At 32.7% G+C, this 22511-nt stretch overlaps 2 protein-coding genes across 3 annotated transcripts in view; one reads left to right on the forward strand and one right to left on the reverse strand.

Annotated features, from left to right (window-relative positions):
* LOC115883924 (kynurenine formamidase-like) overlaps window positions 1-5780 on the forward strand; it is a 48834-nt gene extending 43054 nt beyond the window's left edge. Inside the window, exon 4 of one of the 2 annotated variants that reach the window (XM_030902355.1) lies at window positions 5246-5704. In XM_030902355.1, the coding sequence (XP_030758215.1) occupies window positions 5246-5322 (77 nt within the window). In that variant the 3' untranslated portion in view covers window positions 5323-5704. Of the gene's footprint in view, window positions 1-5245 lie in introns of both variants that reach the window. The other variant, XM_030902354.1, reaches the window with a different exon arrangement.
* A 1135-nt stretch (window positions 5781-6915) lies between these two features.
* Window positions 6916-22273, reverse strand: LOC115883873. Its single transcript, XM_030902288.1, has 3 exons — window positions 21862-22273; window positions 21359-21808; window positions 6916-7758 (listed from the first exon to the last, which is right to left on the reverse strand). Exons 1-3 carry the CDS (start codon window positions 22147-22149, stop codon window positions 7621-7623), a joined length of 876 nt encoding a protein of 291 aa, XP_030758148.1. The 5' UTR covers window positions 22150-22273; the 3' UTR covers window positions 6916-7620.
* Between the last annotated feature and the right edge of the window lie 238 nt (window positions 22274-22511).

A 22511-nucleotide genomic window follows, 5' to 3' on the forward strand; every position in this document is an offset into this window, starting at 1 on the left:
GTTTAAAAGCGCGTTTCTTACTCTATATTGTACCATATAAGCAATAATAATAAGCTTTTGAACGTAGACGCTAGGGGGTTAGGTTAGGAATTTTGTCGATTTTGAAATAAACTAACTGTTTCTATCTTATTTTTTTGTTAGAATGGGCCTAATCAAGAGGGCTACTGATACTGTATTCTAAAAATAAGGTAATTAAGGGCTTATTTTTTGGTATTTATTATAATTTTGCTAATATCTTCGGTTTGAAAGAAGATATCAAGATGCGGTTTTCACTGACTTTTTAAGCTTTTACTACTCTTTACTATCAGCTAAAAGAACACATACTATCGTATTTAATTTTTTTGAAAAAACGCGCTATGTTTGTTAAATTGTAAGAAAACGCCCCCTAGCGTCTACGTTCAAAACCATATTATTATTTTTTTATGGTACAATATAGAGTAACAAACGCTCTTTTAAACGAGCCCTCGTTTGTTGGATTCTGGTCATCCCCAGTCCGGAGTTATTAACATTTAAATAAAGATAGTTCTATGTACCTTCCCCCACCACTTTATTTTAGCAGCTGGGGGAAAATGGTTCTAACAAAAAAAATCCAAAATTTACTGAAGATATGAAGCTATTATTTACAGTACCCATTATCTAGGCAAAATTCTGTAAAAAATCTATTTTCTTATTCTCCATAGCAGTTGCGCCACCTAGCGACCGTTTTACAAACTTGAAAATAATTTCCAGCAATCTCTCATAGCCCCTTTACCTAGTTATAAATATTTTTTTTTCCGTAAGCCCTACGGCTAATACTTTCCGAGATACAGCCGAGAGCTATTCTTAGCGGGACACCCGGTACCTCAAACCAACCGTTTCCGAGTTATTGACTTTTGAAAATATCACTTAAACAATTTGATTTAATTAATTTCGATATGTTTAGTTTCATTTAACGATGCCATTCTACCGAAACTGTGATACTTAATAATGTTTGACATTAGTTCTCAAGTTAGCATTTATTGATGTATAAAAGTAAAGATTTCAGTTAATAGACGGTTAAAGCACGGCCAAAGACGTAGACGTAAACGTATCGTTTGACATGTACGCTTGCGCAGTGAGAAATTCACTTGCGTTTACGGATACGTGATACGTATCTTTACGTAAGTACAAAAGGCAAACGTATCGAGCCGAAGGAGTTTCGATTTTCACCCGAATGATGTCGAACGTACAAATTCACAAACAACTCGTTTCCACAACTGGCTAGTAATTAAGTTATTTCATAAATTTTGGGGCCAGTGTCACAGAACTGGGCCTATTTTATTACAATAAATTAGTATGAAAATATTAAGCATCATAATAAACTCATTTTGGAATCTATTTAATTAAATGCTAGTTCTTATAGCCAAAATCCATATGAGGATTCTAAAAGAAGGAATCTAATAAATAATCATAAATCTGTGTCTGTTTTCCAATATTTTTTTTATTACGAAGAGCATTTTAAGTTGTAAAGACTACTTTCTGTAATAAAATAATTTCCATTTATAATTTTCTTCGTTTTTCGATATTACTGTTATAAATTTAATGTGGAATCAATGGAATAATAGATATCCATTTTCAATTTTAAAATGAAATAAATTGTTTCACAAAATAATTTAGAATTACAAATGTATCATTTGCGTTACGTACGTCAAAATACTTGCTTTAACTCTTGTTTACACGACAACGCAACGGCAGACGTAACGTAAGTTTCTGCGTTACGTGTCGAGAGATACGTATACGTATTGTGCCTTACTTTAACTGTCTAATGTCTCCTTTTTGCTGCCAGGGCTAATCTGGATGGGGCCTACTTTGTTTACGCGGAATCCGAACCGCGGTCCTCGGCCATATCATGGTCAGTGGCCTACCGACTTAGGAAGTGTCTAAATTAACTCTTACTCACGAGATATCCGATCTCATCCGGCCTCGAACCGGCGTGAATGAGCAGTGTGTATCAATAGATTTTACACTTTTTCCTTGGACAACAGCACGATACAGAGTTTCGAACCGGTCACCCGTCCATCCACCAGTATCGCCTTACGTCGCTTAACTTCGGTGCTCTAATAGGAACCGGTATTTCAACGTAGCTAGGCCATTGCCTTAATTATTTATGTATAAAATGAGGTATCAAACTACGAGTATATAAAAATATCTATTCATCGATTTAAATGTTGAACCGATTTTTGAAGCAATTTCGTGTGAATCCATTAGACCGCTAAACGCAGGGATTTATTTTAAAATTTATGTATAAGTGACAAAAATTCGCTGTTCGAATACATATCATTCGCAGTCTAGTGCAGAACTAGGTTCTTCTGATATAGAGACTATATCTTCATTCCCGAGAATCAGGAAATATGTTGTTTTATATTTTTTTTGAAATGGTTGTATTTTTCCAAATTCTTACCGACATTTTGATCTGCAGTAAGTATTTTACACTTTGACATTAGATAATACTAATTTCATTCTCGACTTAAGAATATTTCCGAACAATAGTGTATTGTTTTATTAGGAGTAAAAATTATACTTTTTTTGATGATGCTCTATACCTTTGAAGGACCATCGTAAAGCTATTCCGACGTTACAAGGAAGCACAAAAAGTACATTTTTACTCCTAATAGAACATACAAACTATTTTTTAAAACATTACAAATCATTTTTAATCAATTTCAAACATTGCAAATAATATAAACAGTAATCGAGCAACAATTTGTACACTCGTTGAATTTGACACTTAATATCAGTTTAAGAGTATATTTTTGTACTTTTGTGCTTAGGCGTAACAGTGCTTTACTTTTATACCTAGGCGTTAAAATGACAAAAATTAATACTTTTGAGACGTTTGAAAAAAAATTCTTTTGATCTGAAGCGAGCGACTTTTTGCGAAAAATATTGGTGACCGATGTGGAAAAATGACAAACGCACCGTAGAATTATTAATGTTATCGATAACGGGCAGAGTTATAAAGATTTAGCCATTTAGGATAGGACTTTAATTGGAAATAAGTCCTAGTCATTTGGAAATCATCGATTTAAATTGAATTAAAATCAAAAAAATATGATTTAAATAAAAAAAATCTGATTAAAATCAAATAAATCTGATTTTTTTGATTTTCTTAAAAAGATCTTGATTTTTTCCAACCCTGGTATCAAGTCTGGAAATTACAGAATGTTCGTTTAACATTTCAATTCTTCAATTTATGTACATTGTGTATTACGATTATTGCTTAAAATGAAGGAAGAAGTGAAATATGCAACAGGCGGTTTCATTTAAATATGCATATATACAGGCGGTTTCATTTAAAAAAATAAAGTTTGAATGTGCCACAACTTTATGACCGACCTTGTATACTTAAATGTACTAGTAGCTAATAGGCATTTGAAAACCCATTACAACAGTATCACAGTTCCGGCAGAATGGCATCATTAAATGAAACTGAACATATCGAAATTAATTAAATCAAATTGTTTAAGCGATATATGTTCAAAAGTCAATAACTCGGAAACGGTTGGTTTGAGCCAAGGATACTATAGAGATAAGGATAGTTCGATTCCTATCTTCCTGCACTGTCAGTTTTTTTACGTCATCTACTGACCGAGTTGAAGTTGGCGGTAAAGATTTTAGACAGTGACAGTTATTTTTGCATTTGACGGACGAGCGCACAGTGCGTTGGAAGATAAATTTAGCGGGACAAAAGCGTTTGGTTAGAAATAAGCCAAAAAATGTGTACTGATAAGAATAAATAGTAGACATTCCAACTGATATAAAAGATGTATGAATATTCTTTGTATTTCGATACATTTTTTATCAACAAAGAAATCGTTTTCTCCTCAACAAGGCAGAGATCATACGAAAACAAAATATTTACAAGTGCTTATACATTTTATTAGAAAGCCAAATTATGTTGAAGATTGCCAAAGGTATGTACTTTTCTACTGTACGTATATTATTTGTTAAAATCCTTCGTGCCTTTGTTCTGCAGATATCAAACTTTCGCTTTTTTTCAAATATCGATATATTGAATGATGTAGATCTTTTGAGTTACCAATAGTTACCAACACAGGCAGTCACAGTCACAGGGAGTTCAAGCTTAACAGGTAAATGCCCAAAAAGATTCATTTCAATCGGATAGTATAAAAACAAAACAACTCCATCAAAAGGCACTGAGTTTAAAAAATTGTCTTAGATACTTACTATTTATGAACTATATGATATGAATTTACTATTACCGAGTGTTAAAATTAAAATTAAAATATCTATCTTATTTATTATTTTCAAAATAAAATATATTTTTTTAAAATAAATCATACGCATCGGCGTCCGTTTGTGGTTCATCGTTCCGTCAAACCAATAAAATTGAAATACGATCTGTCATTTTTTAAATAAACCAATAAAACTGGTTAAAAACAACAAGACACGACGCATGACGGATTTATATTTAAACCCATCAATAGATAACTTAAAAATTATTAGAAACTTTTTTTAGCAAAATAAATAGATTGGTATGGGACGTCATCTGCTTTTCTTCTGTCATCGTCTGTCGAAATCTTACCTGAGAAAAAAAACAGAGTATAGTAGACATTCCAACTGATATAAAAATGTATGAATATTCTTTGTATTTCGATACATTTTTATCAACCAAATTTGGTTGTGATTTGCTGGTCAGCGCGTGACGTAGCATTCCACGGCGACTACGACAGCGGCGATTTGACGCGATCGAACAGTCCTTTAGAATATATACAGTCCTTGGGTTTGAGGTACATTGTGTGTATTTCGATTTTTGCATAGAATTGAAGGAAGAATTATTGAAATATGCAATAATATACAGAGGGCTCTATTTAAAAAATGAAACTTTGATGTGCCACGACTTTAGAACCTAATCCCGTACACATAAATTTATTACTCGCCAAGAGACATTTAAAAACCCTATAATTTTGTATTTAACTTTTTGCGGTACCTCCTATATTTTACCTAATAATCGACCGTTTCCATACATAGAAGCGACCCTGTATAATTAAATATTATAAATATTTGCCAAATGTTTTACAAAATAAAATTACACTAAATCACCACAATACACCCAAACACTTTTACGTTTATACTGGACGCGCGTTTCGCTAACCACGTTAGCATAGTGTAATTTTATTTTGCTGTGTAACACCAAAGGTTCCAACCCTCAACTGTAACAAATGTTTTACATCATAAGTTGTTTACGTTTTTCTTTTAATTTTAGGGGCATATTCCTTTCCGGACATTCTGGCGGAGCGCACGCAGTTTCAGTTCTATTTTCCAAACTCTGTGCCGATTTGAACGAGGAAGAAAAGCATATAGTAAAAGGGTGCTTCTTAATAAGCGCGCTGTATAATATTGAAAAAATAACAGAGGTCTCTGCAAATCAATTGTTAAATTTATCCACGGAAACAGCCATAGAATTGAGCCCGCTATTGAACGAACTTAACTATGGAACGACGAAATTCTACATTATCGCCAGCGAGTACGACAGTCCTTTATTCATCAAGCAAGCCAAACAGTTCCAACGTAAATTAAAGCAAAATAAAGTAGAAAACGAACTGCATATTATAACAGAAGTCGATCATTACGATATTTTGGAAAATTTGTATTTTGAAGACTTTACATTAACTAAATTGATTATTAATAGTATAAACAAAATAAAATAACAAAAATACCAATTCTCTTTATTTTACAAGTGTGCAATATTAATACGCAAATTATAATATAAATAAACACATACAAATATAAATTAAAAAGTAACTTTTATTTTATCACAATAAATATTCCTTTTTTACTGTTATATCCAAAGACATCTAACTAAAAGGGAAACACAACAGTCTATTCGGAAAATACCATTTGTTTACAATAATATATACAATTTTATATAATTTAAAAAAAAGAGGGGTTCATAAAAATGACAATTTTCGGTCTACAAGTTCCCATCAAACCATAGATAAAGGAAACAAGTTTAGATTGGAAAGTGTCCCTAAAAACAATGTAAATACTATTTGGCGCTATTCTTACAGCGGTTGCTCTCCAAAGCTTTAGATAATTTCGGAGCGGTTCGGCTTTTTCCGGAATTATGTCGCCAAATATTATTTATTCAAATATTTCAAAACTAAGATCCAAATCAAAATTATATTTTTTTATGGAACACCCGGAATTTTTTTCATATCTGGATTCTTGGACACAAAATAAGGCATTTATTATAAGGATTAAATATGTTTAAAATCTTTGGTTTTTGAGATATTTAAATATGCATGCTACAATAGAATAGATTATCAACATCCTGTACATTACTTTTCAGAATTAATTCTTGTGTTGAGTTTAAATATAGAGAAATAAACTTTACTGACAAATGTTATTGTTTCCCTAAATTTATACAGGGCTACCAAAAATTGCTGATCTATTTTTAATATTTATTTTACATAAAAACTTTGTTATTGTCAAGAGCAAAAATTCTTGCTCTTGACATAAGCGACATTATTTCAAATGCAACACCCTGTGTTTTTTTAAATAAATCTAAGGAGATTTGTATGCTCATTCAAACTATATTAAAGTTTCCTATACCTATCTAGCTCAGATTTTGAATATAAAGCGATTTTTCAATAAAATGGCAATCAAAAGGGCTGATGTCGTGATGGCAAGTTTCTAGTGACAGTTAGTAGCTATTTTCAAAACCGAAATTAGTTTATGGACCTTATTAAAATTTATATCAGTTTTCTTTTATTTAATTTGCCTATAATAGTTTAATAAATAGTATTTATTATTCTATCAAGAAACGAAGAATGAAATAACAAAGTTTTTACGTAAAATAAATATTTAAAATAGACCAGCAATTTTTAATACCCCTGTATATATTTAAGGAGGCAATAATTTTTTTTAGTAAAGTTTATTCCTCTGGCTTCAAAGTCAGCACAAGAATTAAATCTGAAAAGTAATGTACAGGGTGTTGACAATTTTTTTATTAGCATGCATATTTAAATATTTCTAATTATCCCAAGAACCAAAGCTTGTATACACATTTAACCCTTATAATAAATGCCTTATTTTTTGCCCAAGGATCCAAATATAAAATAAAAAATACCGGGTGTTCCATAAAAAAAAAACTTTGATGTGGATCTTAGTTCTGACATACCCTGTACATTTCAAAATAATTTTAAATTATGCGCATTGCCATCCCACATATACCCCTAAATATTTTGTTTTGATTATATCTTTCCGTTTTCGTACAATTTTTTAAAAAAATTTACAAATTAAAAAATTACAAAATAAAACGTATTTTGTAATCAACCAAGGCGAATGAAGTGCGTCACTCTGTATATTTTGTATGCCATTTCTATAGGTATCCAAAAAAAAACATTAATAACAGCCTTGTTTATATATTCTTAATAACAGTAATAACAAACTTCGTTTTCAAACAGAAGACGTAGATCTAACGCAATCCGCAGAAAATTGTCAACGTGGATTTTTGTTCAAAACGATGATCGGGATAAAACAATAGTTTTATTATACAATAGTAAATAGTTTTGACTCCTTTAAGTTAGATGTCTTTGCTTACATCCTTTGCTTACCTAGTTAAAACTAATAAAACTGTTAAAGGAGTATCAGTTTGGAAATGCTTTGTATTTGTTCAACCAAAATATCAATTAATGGAGATAGCTCATCGTTAACTATTACTTCTTGTACATCATTCACTTTAAAATTGTTTATGGTATTTAAATCCTCGATATACTAAAAATAAAATACTGTATTAAATAAAAGTAGCATATAAAAACATGTAATATAAGATTATAACCTACAGTCTGATTCTTAATTTTTCTAAAAAATAATAATTTCAAAACATATTTTGTAAAAAAATATATTTACAATTTAGATTGGATGAGGTGGTAAAAATGAGACCGTTTTCAAAGCTTTTAGTTTTTTCTTAGTTACAACATACAACCATTTAAATAAAAAAAAACTACTTCTTCCATAAAAGGCATTTGGTGCTAAGGCAACTATTGCAGGATTAAAAAAAACAAAGGGACCCCTAAAATGTCAGTATGTAGAAAAGAGTGTATTATATTTAACTCATAAGAAGTCAAAAAATGAAACATGCTGGGTTAAATAGTCAGTCACAAAATATACGTTTAAAGGCTCTGCTATTATTTATACAGGGTGTTCATTTTAAAACTTACCACCCACGTTATCTGCAAAAATAGACAGAATTATGATATTCGCGGAAATACGTCAACTAATTTATCGAGGGGGAAGGTGTTTTATGATAAATCGGATGGCCCTGCTTCAACCCCCTAACCCCCAGGGCTACCACCCCAATTCTTTTAAATGTCATGAGGGGTCGTGTGATACATCATTTTAAAGCGCTTTTTATTCTGAACATTTTGACGTCCTATTTTTTAAATTTTACTTTACCGTTGCGGAATAACACCCATGTTAAGGTTTAAATAGGTAGACATAATAAAAATATCCAAATTACTGCTCTGTCCCATAAATGCTATAAAAATTACATGTTTATTATTAAAAAAAATCAGTAAACAACATGCATTTCACCTTTTTAAACAGACTTTTTTGTTATCATTAAAATTTTCTTTTTTATTTGTTTATTTTATGACATTCCAGAAGAATTCCCACGAAACATCAGTGTCACTTTGTGATGTGAATGCATAAGTTTTCTTTCAATTTCGCGCTACAGTTTTATAAAAATGGTTTACTCTCTGGAAGAAAGAGTTGAATTAGTGCTTATTTATGGAGCATGTAATGAATCACCCCGGGCTACTGCCGCTGTTTTCAATGCGAGACATCCCGATAAAAATGTTTCTCGCGTTTATTGCATGCAGCTTATTCAAAAGTTTAGAACCACGGGGTCGGTAGCCAATTCAAAACATAGAGGTCCTAGGGTTCTGGATGAGGCTACTCAAACTGAGGTTTTAGTACATTTTGCGGCAGATCCATGTACTTCCATAAGGCAGGTTTCTAATACCGCCTACGTGTCAGTCGGATCAATCCACGAGGTAACTAAGCTTCACAAATTCCATCCGTATAAAATTCACATTCTTCACGCATTAAATGAAGATGACCCAGATCGAAGAATTCAATTTTGTGAAGAAATGACCCAGTACATTGCACTAACTCCAAATTTGCTTTTAAACACATGTTTTACTGACGAATGCACATTTTTCCTTAATGGAGATGTCAATAAACTCAATAACTTGCTGAATACGTCTTGGTACAGGTTGAGGATGTGGTCAAGTTGTCTTTGATGTTGTAAGGACAGTGGTTGTTTGACTGACAGATTATGAATTAGATCAAGTTTTGCAAAGGGGCGTTCAAAGTTGATCTCTTGGGCAAACTCAGAGATCCATTCTCGTCCAAGTAGCGTCTCACACTCTCCTGCAACTACGTAGAGGTATAGGTTGCTAGTGGTGGTACCAATGGTGGCGTTGACGGACGTCTTTCCAATGCAGTTGATGCGGTGACCCGTGTAACTAGCGAAGTGACGATCTGTCTTCTGTAACTGAAACTCTGGTTTGATTGTAGCTACTTTTGATTTGGCTATGATAGAGCATGGAGCGCCGGTGTCAAGTTCCATTTCGACAGTGGTTCCCTCTATGTTGACATCAATCAGTTTCTTTGGTGATGACTGGACTGTTCCAATTACCTCTAGTTTACTGAGATGCTGCACGACATCAATGTTTTCTGCTGGTTTATCTTCCGTGACAAGATTTGTACCCCGTGTTGTCTTCGATCGACATACCTTGCTGATGTGTCCCTTATTTCCACACTTGAGACAGTTGGCGTTGAGGAATCTGCACTGACTTCGAGGGTGATTTTCACCACAACCTGAGCATACTGGCTGATTGTCTTTGGATGTCTGATTTGTTTGGTGATACCTTGCTTGATTTGGTGATTTCTGGTATCGGCGTGTTGATGAACTGTTTGGTCGTCACACATTTCTCTTGACTCTAGACCTGCGAGCATTTGTTCAATCAACATTCTGTCGAGGAATGCTTCATATTCACAATAGGTTGCAGCTTGTCGCAGTCTTAAGGTAAAACTAGCAATGGATTCTCCTGGTTTTGGCATGATGCTTCGAAATTTGATACTTTCAGCAAACTTATTGCGTGTTGCGTCGAAATGAACAGTAAGTTTCGTTTGAATTTGAGTATATGTTAAATATTCTGGATCTTCAGGACTGACAAGGATCTTTAAGGCATCGTTGAGCTCAGAACCCATATAGACACGTGCATAATGAATAAGAATGCTGTTCTTCAGGGATTTTACTCAGATTGAGCGCCCAGGTGAACCGTGTAAAGTAGTCCGTGATTGAAGTTCCGTCGGCAGCGCGATACGCTTGCATGGAGAATTGGGGTGGTCGAGGCTGTGCTGATGACGTTTGTTCTGTTGGACCAGGTATTTGAGACTGTCGTATGGCATTGGCAATTAATCCCGATAGTTGTTGGAGTAATTCTGGTGTTACTTGAGCCATGTTGAACAACGTTTATAAACAGGAGACTTACCAAAGTGACGATGTCTGTATTTGAGCACGAAGTTTGACGAGGTTGCGTTGGCGTTCGTAGATTTCGTTTCTATGTTGCACTTTCACGAGTTTATATATCTATCCCGCTTCTGACACCACTTTTATGTTTCTTGGGGGGTTTATAGATATATAAAGTGCACTAAACTCTATTTTTATTTAAAATACCATTTCAAAATTACAAATCATTGACAACTAAACTTATGACATCAGCTTCACTATTTTTCAGGTATTCACAGGTGGAGGTGTACTCCGATAAATATATAACAATAATTGTCGCTATTGGAGTGATGAAAACCCTCATATTTTTAGAGAAGGTCATACGCAGTACCCACAAAAAATCAATGTTTGGGCGGGAATTCTGGGTAATACTGTACTAGGTCCAATATTCCTAAATGAAAATCTGACGGGAGAGATTTACCTAAACATGTTGGAAGAAGCAATTGATCCACTAATTACTTATGCAGTGGAAAATCAAAGGGATGAAGTCGGTAACGCCATACTTAATAAAGATTTTATTCTCTTTCCTCCCCACTACGCCAGATATGTTTCGGATTGGCTGGGCAACAGATTTCCAGAGAGGTGGATAGGAAGAACCTAACCTAACCTAACCTAAACGACTTTTATCTTTGGAGTCATTTAAAGTCAGTAGTTTATAAAACCGTTCCCCTAGACATTGAAGATTTAAAAAATCGCATAACAGCAGCGTGTAGGGCCATACCTCAGGAAATTTTTCAAAATGTCCGTCAAGAATTTGAACAGCGATTATTTTATTGTTTACAAGTCAATGGAGAACACTTTGAGCAATTAATTAGATAAGCTTAGTGATTAGGTAATGATTTAAATAAAAATAATTATTCCAACCTTAAAATGGGTGTTATTCCTCAACGGTAAATTAAAATTTAAAAAATAGGACGTCAAAACGTTCAGAATAAAAAGCCCTTTAAAATGATGTGTCACACGACCCCTTGTCTCGTTTAAAAAAATTGGGGTGCTAGCCCTGGGGGTTAGGGGGTTGAAGCAGGGCCATCCGATTTTTCATAAAACACCTTCCCCCTCGATAAATTTATTGACGTGTTTCCGCCAATATCACAAATCTGTCTATTTTTGCAGATAACGTGGGTGGTAAGTTTTAAAATGAACACCCTGTATATTAAATGCTTAAGTAAAGCAACGATCTAAGACACTCGAAGAAGTTTCTGAGGGCGTACGAACAAGAAAAATCAAAGATCTTCCTGGAGTTAAGTAAGAACTATCTTCAGATTGTCACGGGGTTTTTAACAGGGCACTGTCTCCTCAATGAACACCTCAGTAGATTGAAACTAAGAAGAAACGGCGAATGCAGATTCTGTGGGGAAGATGGGGAAACACCAGAACACTACATCACTGAGTGCGCCGAGACGACAACCATTCGTGCCATGAACTTTGGTACGACTGATATTGGAGATGGAGAAGTACCCTCCGTAAAACCGTCCCAGATACTGGCTTTTGTCAAAGCCCTGGGACTGTATGATGAGTTGTAACTCAAGAAAGGGGAACACAATAGATCTGTAAGGTCGCAGTGATTAACCCCCCTCCCATTCATTCTAAATTCTAATTCTAAAGCCGCGTCCAAGCTAGCGGAACAAAACGTTCGCGAGCATATATAATTAAACAGAAGTGAAAATTGTGAGATAGGTAGATTTATAAATAATAAAGCCAACATGTACAGCTAGCCTAGGCCTATTAAGGAGCGCGGAGCGCCGAACGGCTAGCTTGTACGCCAGAGTATTTTATTCTGTAAACTTTGGCCAGAGTGTGCGTCTGCCTATGCTAGAGCGCGCGCGTTCTTTTTGAACGGCGTGCATTTCGGCGGACATTGTACCGGACACTTGGAAAGATCTCATTTAATTTCGGGCGTCCATCTGTGATTTTTATTTTTTACCGAGTATTCGACAATGGGAGACGCGGTTATTGACTGGGATCGCGGAAAACATTTACAACTAATTTGTTTACACCAGTAGTTCCCAAACTTATTTTTCTCGTGGGCCACTTTCAAAATTTTACTGGTTTCGGTGGACCCCCTGCTGCTACATTTCTACCACATTCTTAAAGTCGCCAAAAAATAAAAATTGTGTCACTTCTGAGTTCTGTCCCTATATTCCGATATGTAAAATAAAAACGAAAAATGGTACATTTTATATCACTTTATTTATTAAAAGAATAGAATTACAATATTAAAGTAATATAGGTTCAGGGTCATAATTTTGAATTAATGGGAAGGATGTATCTGATGGAGTGTCAGCAAACGATCAATGTTTGGCTTTATTTTTGTGAGCAATAACCGCAAATCCCCCGCTCTGTGATGTTTAATTTGCTCCTTTTTTTGTTAAGAGGTTTGTAACGCACTAAAACTCCTTTCGACAAGGTATGACGAGGGAAAAGCTATTAAAAATTTCCTTGCGATTTCCCACAGTCCAGGATATTTTTCGGGTATTTCTGCTTGCAGCCAAAATGTTGGGTAGCCTTTTCTAAATTTCACCTTCAGCTCCTCATTAGTGCTTAGCTCGAGCAGCTCCTCTTGTAATACAACATTGGCCACTTCCGTTTCATCAAATGGATTTATGATCCATGGTGGTATATCCATCGTCAGTATATCTTCAAACCTGGTTTTGAAGTCATCATGCAGAGCACTTAAATGTTGACTGTAGGTATGGATATCCTCATCAATACATTCTACCTGCGACAAGTTTGGAAATTGAGAGAATTCGCGCCGACTAATGTTTTGCTTCATAAATTTCAATTTCCCAAGAAAAGCCGAAATTATCCCCTTTGTTTTTATTAAATTCAGGCTGTCCCCTTGTAACTGCAAGTTAATATCATTAAATTTTTTAAACAAATCTGTCAAATACGCAATGTCTGCTTTGAATTTGATCAAGTTTTCTTTTAAATCTGGATCTCTACTTTCTAAGAACTCTAATATGGAATCGAAAACAGAGTAAAATCTCGTTAAGCATGCACCTTTCGACAACCAGCGTACTTCAGTATGTAAGAGCAGTCGTTGGAAGTCTTCATCATTTTCGTCGCACAATTGAGCAAATAAACGCGTATTCAATGCATTGCTTCTGATTTTGTTGACAGCTTTTATTACAAAATGAAGAGATTGGTTCAACCTGTCACTTAAATGTTTTGCCACAAGATGTTGTCGGTGGATTACGCAATGAATAGCTGTAAGTCCTGGTATAATTCTTTTGAGATGACTTATAAACCCACGATATCGCCCGACCATTGCAGGAGCTCCGTCTGTTGCCACTGAAATAATGTTTGTAAATGGGATCGATTTTTCCGTAAAAAAATTACTCAGGACATTAAATATTGATTCGCCTTTAGTGTCAGTCTCCAAAGTTCTGGCAAATAGCAATTCTTCGTGAATTTCTTCCTCAACAATAAATCGGACATATGCCAATAGTAATGCTTCATTACTGGGTAACGTTGACTCGTCCAGTTGTATAGAAAAATGAGTTTTTTGCAGATGATTGCACAAAAAGCTTTCGATATCAGAGCTCATTTCATCAATGCGTCTTTGTACAGTATTGTTACTTAATGGAATTCTTTTTAGTACGTCAAATGGAGATTTGTGCAAAACAGTTTTTAAAACCTCTTCAACAGCGGGTAAAATTAATTGTTCTCCGATAGTGTGCGGTTTTCCAGATTTTGCTATAAGTAATGAGATATTGTAAGATGCCCGCAAGCCATCATCGTTACTTTGAGATGTTGAAGCGAACATACTGTGCATGGTGGGTCTCTTTCCATATTTTTCTTTCAATGTTTGAAAATATTTTAAATCTTTACCTATTTTATCAGTATGACACCTTTTTAGATGATCTTCGAGCTTTGATGGTTTCATAGAGTCATTGCTCAAAACTTTGTTGCATAATAGGCACATGGGCAATTGTTTGTCTGCCTCTGATGGAACAAAACCATATTTCAAATAATCGATACTATATTGTCGACATTTTTTCTTTGCTGTAGCCATGTTTCGTGTCAGTTACCTTACCTGTAAAAAAAAAAATGTTTTAGTAACCAAGTTTTTTTTCTGAATATAGGTATCACACCGCAGCCTTTGTCAGCACGCGGAAATAGAATTACAGCTTGTAAAGGGACCAACTAATAAACCGCTGAGACAAATACAGACGTTTTCACAAAACGGTACCAATTTTAAAGTACATAATTACCACTAATTTTTAATAGTATAAATAAAAATTGGTGTACTCAGTATCGAATACTGATCATATTTGTGTAGGAAAAAATAAAAGTCGAAATCCCAAAATTGTCCATAAAAACGATAACTAACATTTTATTAAATCAATGAGTTCACGCGCTCCGTGTATTTGCGTATTTTTTGTCTGCGGCTTCATTGTTAAAACGTGACAAACTGGCATCGAAGTCCAAGCCCCGCCCTTTTCCCGTCGCCCGCGCACCGCTCGCTCTTTCCGAAAAGGAATAGTTTTGATAAAATAGTTACTTCAAAACCAATTTAAAATGATTATGAAATTACTGTTTTATAAAATTAGTAGTTATTTGCCAAGAAAAATTACAAAATTAATTGCTCTGCAATATTGCTTATTCGGCCTTTTAGAGAGGCAGTGTTTCTCTCGTGAAAAACAATTGAATAAAACGTGCTGTGTTTGTCTTCAAATCGAAAGAGGACAATTAAAATATCTGTAAAGTACTAAGTTACCTATCTATACAGGCCGTTGTGATCAACCGACTAGTACACGTAAACAAAATACTTAAGTACTATAACAAAAAAGGTAGGTTACTTACTTTTCTCCGGCACTAGCAAACACAGATATAAATTTTCTCACAACTTTTTTTCCAAATTCCGCCTTTTTTCGAAATTCCGGAAACAAATGAATGCGTTTGCCTTTGGCATCAAGTATTTATAGTGGTGATCAAGTTCATGTCTGAACAAGCATTAAGCATTGTCGGGCGGATAGCGCTTTGCAAGTCTGTACACGAAATTGTACGTAATATCGAATACGCAAGTTTGGACAAGTAACAGTCGCTTGCCTTATTAAAATATTATCTGCTTAGATAGGTACTTAAAACAATGTAGGTAGGCCCTTATAAAAACTATGCTTACATTTTTGCTCTTTACTATCAAAAGCAGATAAATTTTCGTGGACCCCCATTAACATCTTATGGACCCCCATTTTTTGTTCACGCCTACGTAGACCCCCAGCAAGTCTCCCGTGGACCCCTGGGGGTCCGCCTGGACCACTTTGGGAATCACTGGTTTACACAAAGAAAATATTTTACAATTTTAATTTTATTGTGAGTTGAGGGTGAATAGCTATGTAACTAGACTTCGTCCATATAATTTCATTTTTGTTAATAAAGACCTTTATGATTATTTTTATTAAAAACCGGAATTATTATGGGACTCTGAAATTAAACATTACTACTTAATAGGAAGTTTGACACCGGAAATGAAATTTTACTTTAATAATTTTTTAGATAAAAAAACGAGATTTAGTATGTTAGTGGACATAAATCAGGATTGATCGACGTTTTCATTTATTTTCGGTCACTACCTATTTCACCGGAAATGACAACAACTTTTGATTTAAATGGTACCCTCGGTATTTTTTTACTGTATATGATAGAAAATGGCATTCTAAATAGAATGATATATTATATGTCAACTTTTAACATTTCCAATTAAAAAATGGCCATAAATAAACGTAACGACAATTTTACTCCAAATACCAAGTATGTGGTTCCAAATTATTCGCAAATAATGTTTTTTCCAAATGTGCTGAGCCGGCCTCATACCATTTGAAAAATTTGAGTTATCATTAAAAATACGATTTGGGCATCTTTTAAGCGGTCATGAAGGGATAGGAAAAAAAATTACACGATCAAATATATTATGTTTCCAAAGTTCTTTGATTACAAATTGATAGTTTTAAGTGTTTTAACTTAGTCTTGGCACTCTAGATTGAAATTTAAAAAGCTATTTTTATTTAATTGGAAATGTCTAAAATTGACGTATGGTATGGCATTCTATTCAGAATGTCATTTTCTATCAAATAAAGTAAAAAAGTACTTAAGATACAATCTAAAAATTCAAAGTTGTAGTCATTTCCGGTGAAAAGGAAGCGACCGAAGGTAATTGAATACGTCAATCAATCCCGATTTATGTCATAATATACTAACAAACCAAATTTCGTTGTATTATCTGAAAAAATAAAAAGTAAAAAAGGTGAGCCCCTTCTGAGAAACACCCGGTAGAATCGACTGAAAATGAATACAGGTCTTAAAAATACACTATAACCTATGACTATAACGAATAATCTACCAAAAGACCCCTGTAACCCCTCCGCCTGCTAAATATTGATCCCTCAACTACAAAAGTTCTTAAACTATTTACCGGTTAATTTATTTAATAAAATGCTTGCACTGTAGTTTTCTCAGCTTTGCATCAATTTGTTATTTGTTTTGTTAAAGAAATTACACATACAGGGTCTCCCAAACAACATGTGCCATCTCTCGTGGGAAAATTCCTTACGTAAAAATAAGATTTATTTTTCATATTAACATAGATGCGATTCGCTTTGTTTTGTAGCTACAGGAGGTTAATGTCTTCATTTTTTTCGATTTATTATCATTTTCTTTCAAGTGCTTTTATCGATTGGAATGAAATTTGGAGGGTAAAAGTTACTATGAGTGCTACATATTTTAATGGTAAAAAATGTTTCGACACGTTCACCAGGGGCGTGCATATGGGTTATTACTCGAATATTTTTTTCTAAAAAATCATGTGCGCCATTGACTTTTTTCCTCTTATAGGCCATTTAATGCCGATTAAAAGTTGTATCTTGATATTTTGTCCATTTCGATCTCCTCAATTAGATAAACGCAGTTTTATTAAACACAATAATAAAATTATAATAAAAATAAAATTAATAAATTATTTATTTAATGCAATTTATTACTAAATTTCAAAACAGAGTCAAATCCCTCAAATGACAATGGGTAGGACACCTGACAAGAAGAACAGATGGACCATAAAAATGGTAGCATGGTACCCACGAGGAATTAAGAGACCAAGAAGAAGACCGAACCTGAGATGGGATCATGATATTAGGAAATTAACAGGGATAACTTGGGCCCGCATAGCCAACCATAGACAGGATAAGATAATTATCTTGTCTATTGTTGGCTATGTTTTTTTAAGATAGTTACAAAAGGCCTATTATTAGTTTTATCATACAGAAACTTTAAAACTATGCATTTCCGCACCCATCTTTATAGAAACTTTTTTTTATATTTCTTGATGAGAAATCAATGAGTTCTGAGTTACTTATACAGGGTGGCGCCTCTCATACGCCGCGGAAGCTCCAAGGAAAACGGTAGTTTATATCGAAATTAAATTTTGGCAGCTTATGTAGGTTAAGTGAAAGCATTTTATAAAAATATATAGAATTATACAGGGTGTCCCCAAAAAAGTTACACATCAAAGTTGTGTTTTTTCTTATGGAACACCCTATATATTAATTGATTTTTGGATTCTAGGAAAAAAATAAAGGTGAGTTTTATTAAAGAAGCATATACTTCTACAATAAAAGACAACATATAATCAAAGGATATAATATATAATCTAAGGATTTTGACATATTTCACATTTTGTGAAAATGAAGAGTAAATTTTAAATTTCGATAACAGCTACCTAAATTTTAGTTGACTTTGTATAGCCTGATATTTAATTACAGTAACCAATGTATGTTAAACCAAATTGAAATTTGACCCGAAAAGTTATACAGGGTGACACAAAATTAATATGGAACATTATTCACTTTTAAAAGCAAGTTACTCCTTTATTTTAAATGGAACACCCAGTATATTTTTCCGGTGTTCAATGGGGAATTTATATATCTTCAAAATATTATTAAGGTTGCCTACCCCCTCAGAGAAAAATTTTCCCAGATATTTTAATTTTTATGATTTTGCGTCAGTAAATCTTTATTATTTGAAAAAATCTAGGGGTGACTGTGATATATACTTTTTGTTAATTTAACAAAAAATAAAAAAATCAATCATGTAAATGAAAATATCTAGGAAAATCTTTGTTTGAAGGGTAGGCAACCTTAATAGTATTTTAAAGACATGGATTCTCCATTGAATATCGGAATAATATACTGGGTGTTCCATTTAAAATAAGAGAGTAACATGCTTTTAAAGATGACCAATGTTCAATATTAATTTTGTCTCACCCTGTATAACTTTTTGGATCAAGTTTTAATTTGATTTAAAGTACAATAGTTAATTTAATTACATATTAGGCTATACCGGATAAATTCCAATTTTGGTCGCTTTTATTGTAATTTTAAAATTGTTCTTTATTTCTAGAAAATGTTAAATATGTCAAAAACCTTACATTTTAGTCATATACTTCTCTTAAAAAACTCACCTTTATTTTTCTCCCAGAATCCGAAAATCAATTAATATATAGGGTGTTCCATTACAAAAAACACAACTTTGATATGTAACTTTTTTTGAGAACACCCTGTAGAACGCTCTATATTTTTAAAAAGTGCTCTGAATTAACCTCCTTGGAGCCTCCGCGGCGTATGAGAGGCGCCACCCTGTATTTAACATTTTGGCAAGTTAATAACATTTTTTTTTAAAGGTTGCTATTAGACTTGGGTCAAGGCAAATTAATTAAATTGCGTTTATCTCATCAAGGAGACAAAATATCAAGAGACAACTTTTAATCGGCTTTTAACGGTCTACACAATTTTGCTAACAGAAGAAAAAAGTCAGTGGCGCAGATATTTTTTTTGAGAAAAATATTACAGTGATAACCCGTATGCACGCCCCTGGTCAATATGTCAACACTTTTTAGCATTAAAATATGTCGCACTTGTAGTAAATTTTATATAACCTCAAAATTTCATTTGAATTGCTAAAAGCAATTGGAAAAAAATTGTAATAAGTTGAAAAAAGATGAAGATTTTGACCCCCTGTAGGTATAAAACAAAGCAAATCAGATCTATGTTAATATGAAAAATAAATTTTTATTTTTACGAAAGGAATCTCCCCACCAATGATGGCACATGTTTTTTTAAACACCCTGTATTAGTGAGATATACAAAATTTGTGCATATTAAATTCTAATTTTTATATATTAGTAAAAGTACAGTATAAAGGAAAAAAACGACGTCGAGTTACTTAGAAATTACAATTTACAGCATTTTACTATATTATTTTTTAATGTATCAAATATACATATTATTTATTCAATGATATCTTGTAGCATTTACAGTTTTATTAAGTAATATCGAAGAAAATTGTATAGATATCTTTATTTTTTATATTCTTTGGTACCCACTTAATACAAGACGATCGAAAAAGAAAACGGCGTCAACGATGGCTACGAAATGAAAATCGCTGTGCTGTCATTTTATATGTAAAATTATATAGGAAATGTCAAATGTCAAATGTCAAATGATACATTATACGGTATTTGAAATTTACTTAAAATATTGTTAATTTTTAATGACAATATGGTGAATATAGAAAATATTTAAATGTAAAATTTATTTTAGGTATTTAAAATAGTTGTATAATAAAATAGAGTATTTAAGGGGAATTTTTCGATCATATTAATTATAATTATAGCAAATAAATAACAATGTGAACCAATGAGAGGTGGTATTATTTTTTAAAACGCCTAATTTGCAAACATACTTAAAACAAACACTGCAATACTCACTGAGTAAGTAGTTCTTATTCATTTCAGCATCAACATTATATTATTTAATGCATTTACTATTATTATTGTTACTGATAATAATGATTTATAATATAATATTATAAACAAAAAAACAATAAACAAAAAAACAATAATTTTACAAATGGTAAACAATATTTACGATAATTGTTTACAAATTATTAGTTTATTTTAAAACCACTACAAGTATTTTATATAATATTTTTGAGTGAATACTGTGAGTACAGTTTCATATTATTATGTTTGATCTTGCGTTTAAATCTAATTTTTGCTTTGGCAATCATTTAAACCTTTTACACAATTATGTTGCAGAAAAACAAATCAGTGCAAAAATAACTAAAAATATATAAATAAAGCCACACTAATAAACATCGTGCTATAAAAAGCATATAACATTTAGTACAGAAAGTTTTGCAATAAAGAAGACACCGAAACAAATAAAAATTATCAAAATAAAACACTAATTCACCACAGTATAGAAGAACACTTTACTTTTGAACTGAATATGCCTTTCGCTAACCATTTTAGCCTCAATAAAAAAAAATTAAAAATATTTTACTTCAGGATCAAATCGTTAAAAATCTGATGCTGTGATCAACATTTTTAAAGAATTTTCATCTCTTGATCTTTTATGTCCAATGCATAGTTTTTGATCGAGAAAATTTTTAATAACCTTGCGAGAAAATAGTGTTTTTTAAGGCCTTTTTTTCTCATTTTTTGCTAAAAAAGCTAAATCACTGAAAATCTGATGCGGTGACTGTTGTGTTGAAATTGTTTCAGTATGGATTGGAAGGAAATTAAGAGATACAAAAAATTGTTGTAGGTACATCAAAAAATACATTTTTATGCATAAAAGACATGTCACAAAATTCATAAAGATATGAAGGCTCCAGGGCAAGAACTAGAGGGTACCTAACTGAGAGAGAGAGAGAGAGTACCTATCCTACCATATATCAAACCCCGAGTTTTGCATTATTGAAGGATAATAAAGAATAAGATTATAGAGAAACAAAGCTTACCTGATATATAATTTTTAGATTTTTGTTGCATTTACTAAATAACTGCTCAGAATCCGGATTCACCTTATAATTGCTCTTTGTTGCCATGTTTTTATCCTTATCGATAGCCTTTACGATTCGATCAAACTGAGATAAGTTGTTTCTTAAATAATTAAGAGTATCTTCTAAGTTGTTTTCGTTTTCTCCAGACATATGTGTAATTTTATCTTTAGGTTTCATTGGCATTTCTTTCAATTGTAACTGTAATTTCTTACTTTTCAACTGAATTTCCTGAAGTTTAGCAATTTTCTCCTTCTCTGACAATGGTTTAAGTTCACCAAAACTCGGAAAGATATTCAAATTGGTATTTACTAATGTATCAATAACTGTTAGATTTAAATTCTCTTTGTCAACGGAAGGTGATTTCTTTAAATTTGCTATAAACTTAAATATCCTGTAAAGTATCTGAACCTAAAATAAGCATTTTTTAGATATAGCGTTTGAATATTTACCTGTAAAAATACTTGTTCAGCCATAGGTAAGTCTCCATTAAAGAACCCTGCTTTTTCCTCATCCATACAAAAACCATAACTACATATTAAATTTCCTAATACATTCTTATCCTGTTCTCGATCTTCTAATACGGAGGAATAAGATTCTTCATCCAATACTTTAAAAAGCCAGGAAATTAAAAAACATCTATTTGAAATATGAAAAATTTCAGTAATTTTCTCATCAGACATGCTATGAATTAAAGGATAATTGTAATCCCTTAAAAACGACATCATATATAGTGCAACATCAGAATCCATCTTAATTTCGGATATTAAGGTAAGAAACACAAATATTTTCCACTCGATATAAACACAAAAATAAATATATAATAAATCTCAACACAACAAATAATTGTAGATATTTTTAAAATTTTAAATTATAACTGACAAAGCTGACAGTTGACGTTGACAAGTAGTTGATTGGCATTGACAGCTCTGAATCAGCTGATCGGGACGCACGTCGAAATCCTAAATATCAAAATCTTTGAGCATGAAAATTTTAATATTTCTTTTTAGAAAATTTGTCATTATGTTATAAGCTTTAATAAATTATCTAATGTTTCTTTAAAACCTTAATATACCTTTTTTGATCATTTTTTTATTAAATGTATTAAATTTAG

The sequence above is a fragment of the Sitophilus oryzae genome, unplaced genomic scaffold (genome assembly GCF_002938485.1).
Source record: "Sitophilus oryzae breed Bouriz unplaced genomic scaffold, Soryzae_2.0 scaffold_2006_pilon_pilon, whole genome shotgun sequence".
NCBI classification, from domain to species: domain Eukaryota; kingdom Metazoa; phylum Arthropoda; class Insecta; order Coleoptera; family Curculionidae; genus Sitophilus; species Sitophilus oryzae.

Coding starts and splice junctions, on each gene's coding strand:
- LOC115883873 (XM_030902288.1), bottom strand. CDS start 22,149: ATGGATTCTGATGTTGCACTATATATGATGTCGTTTTTAAGGGATTAC. Junction 21,809..21,861: donor ACTTACCTATGGCTGAACAA/GTATTTTTACAG, acceptor TGCTTATTTTAG/GTTCAGATACTTTACAGGAT. Junction 7,759..21,358: donor ATCTAAAAATTATATATCAG/GTAAGCTTTGTT, acceptor TTTTATTTTTAG/TATATCGAGGATTTAAATAC.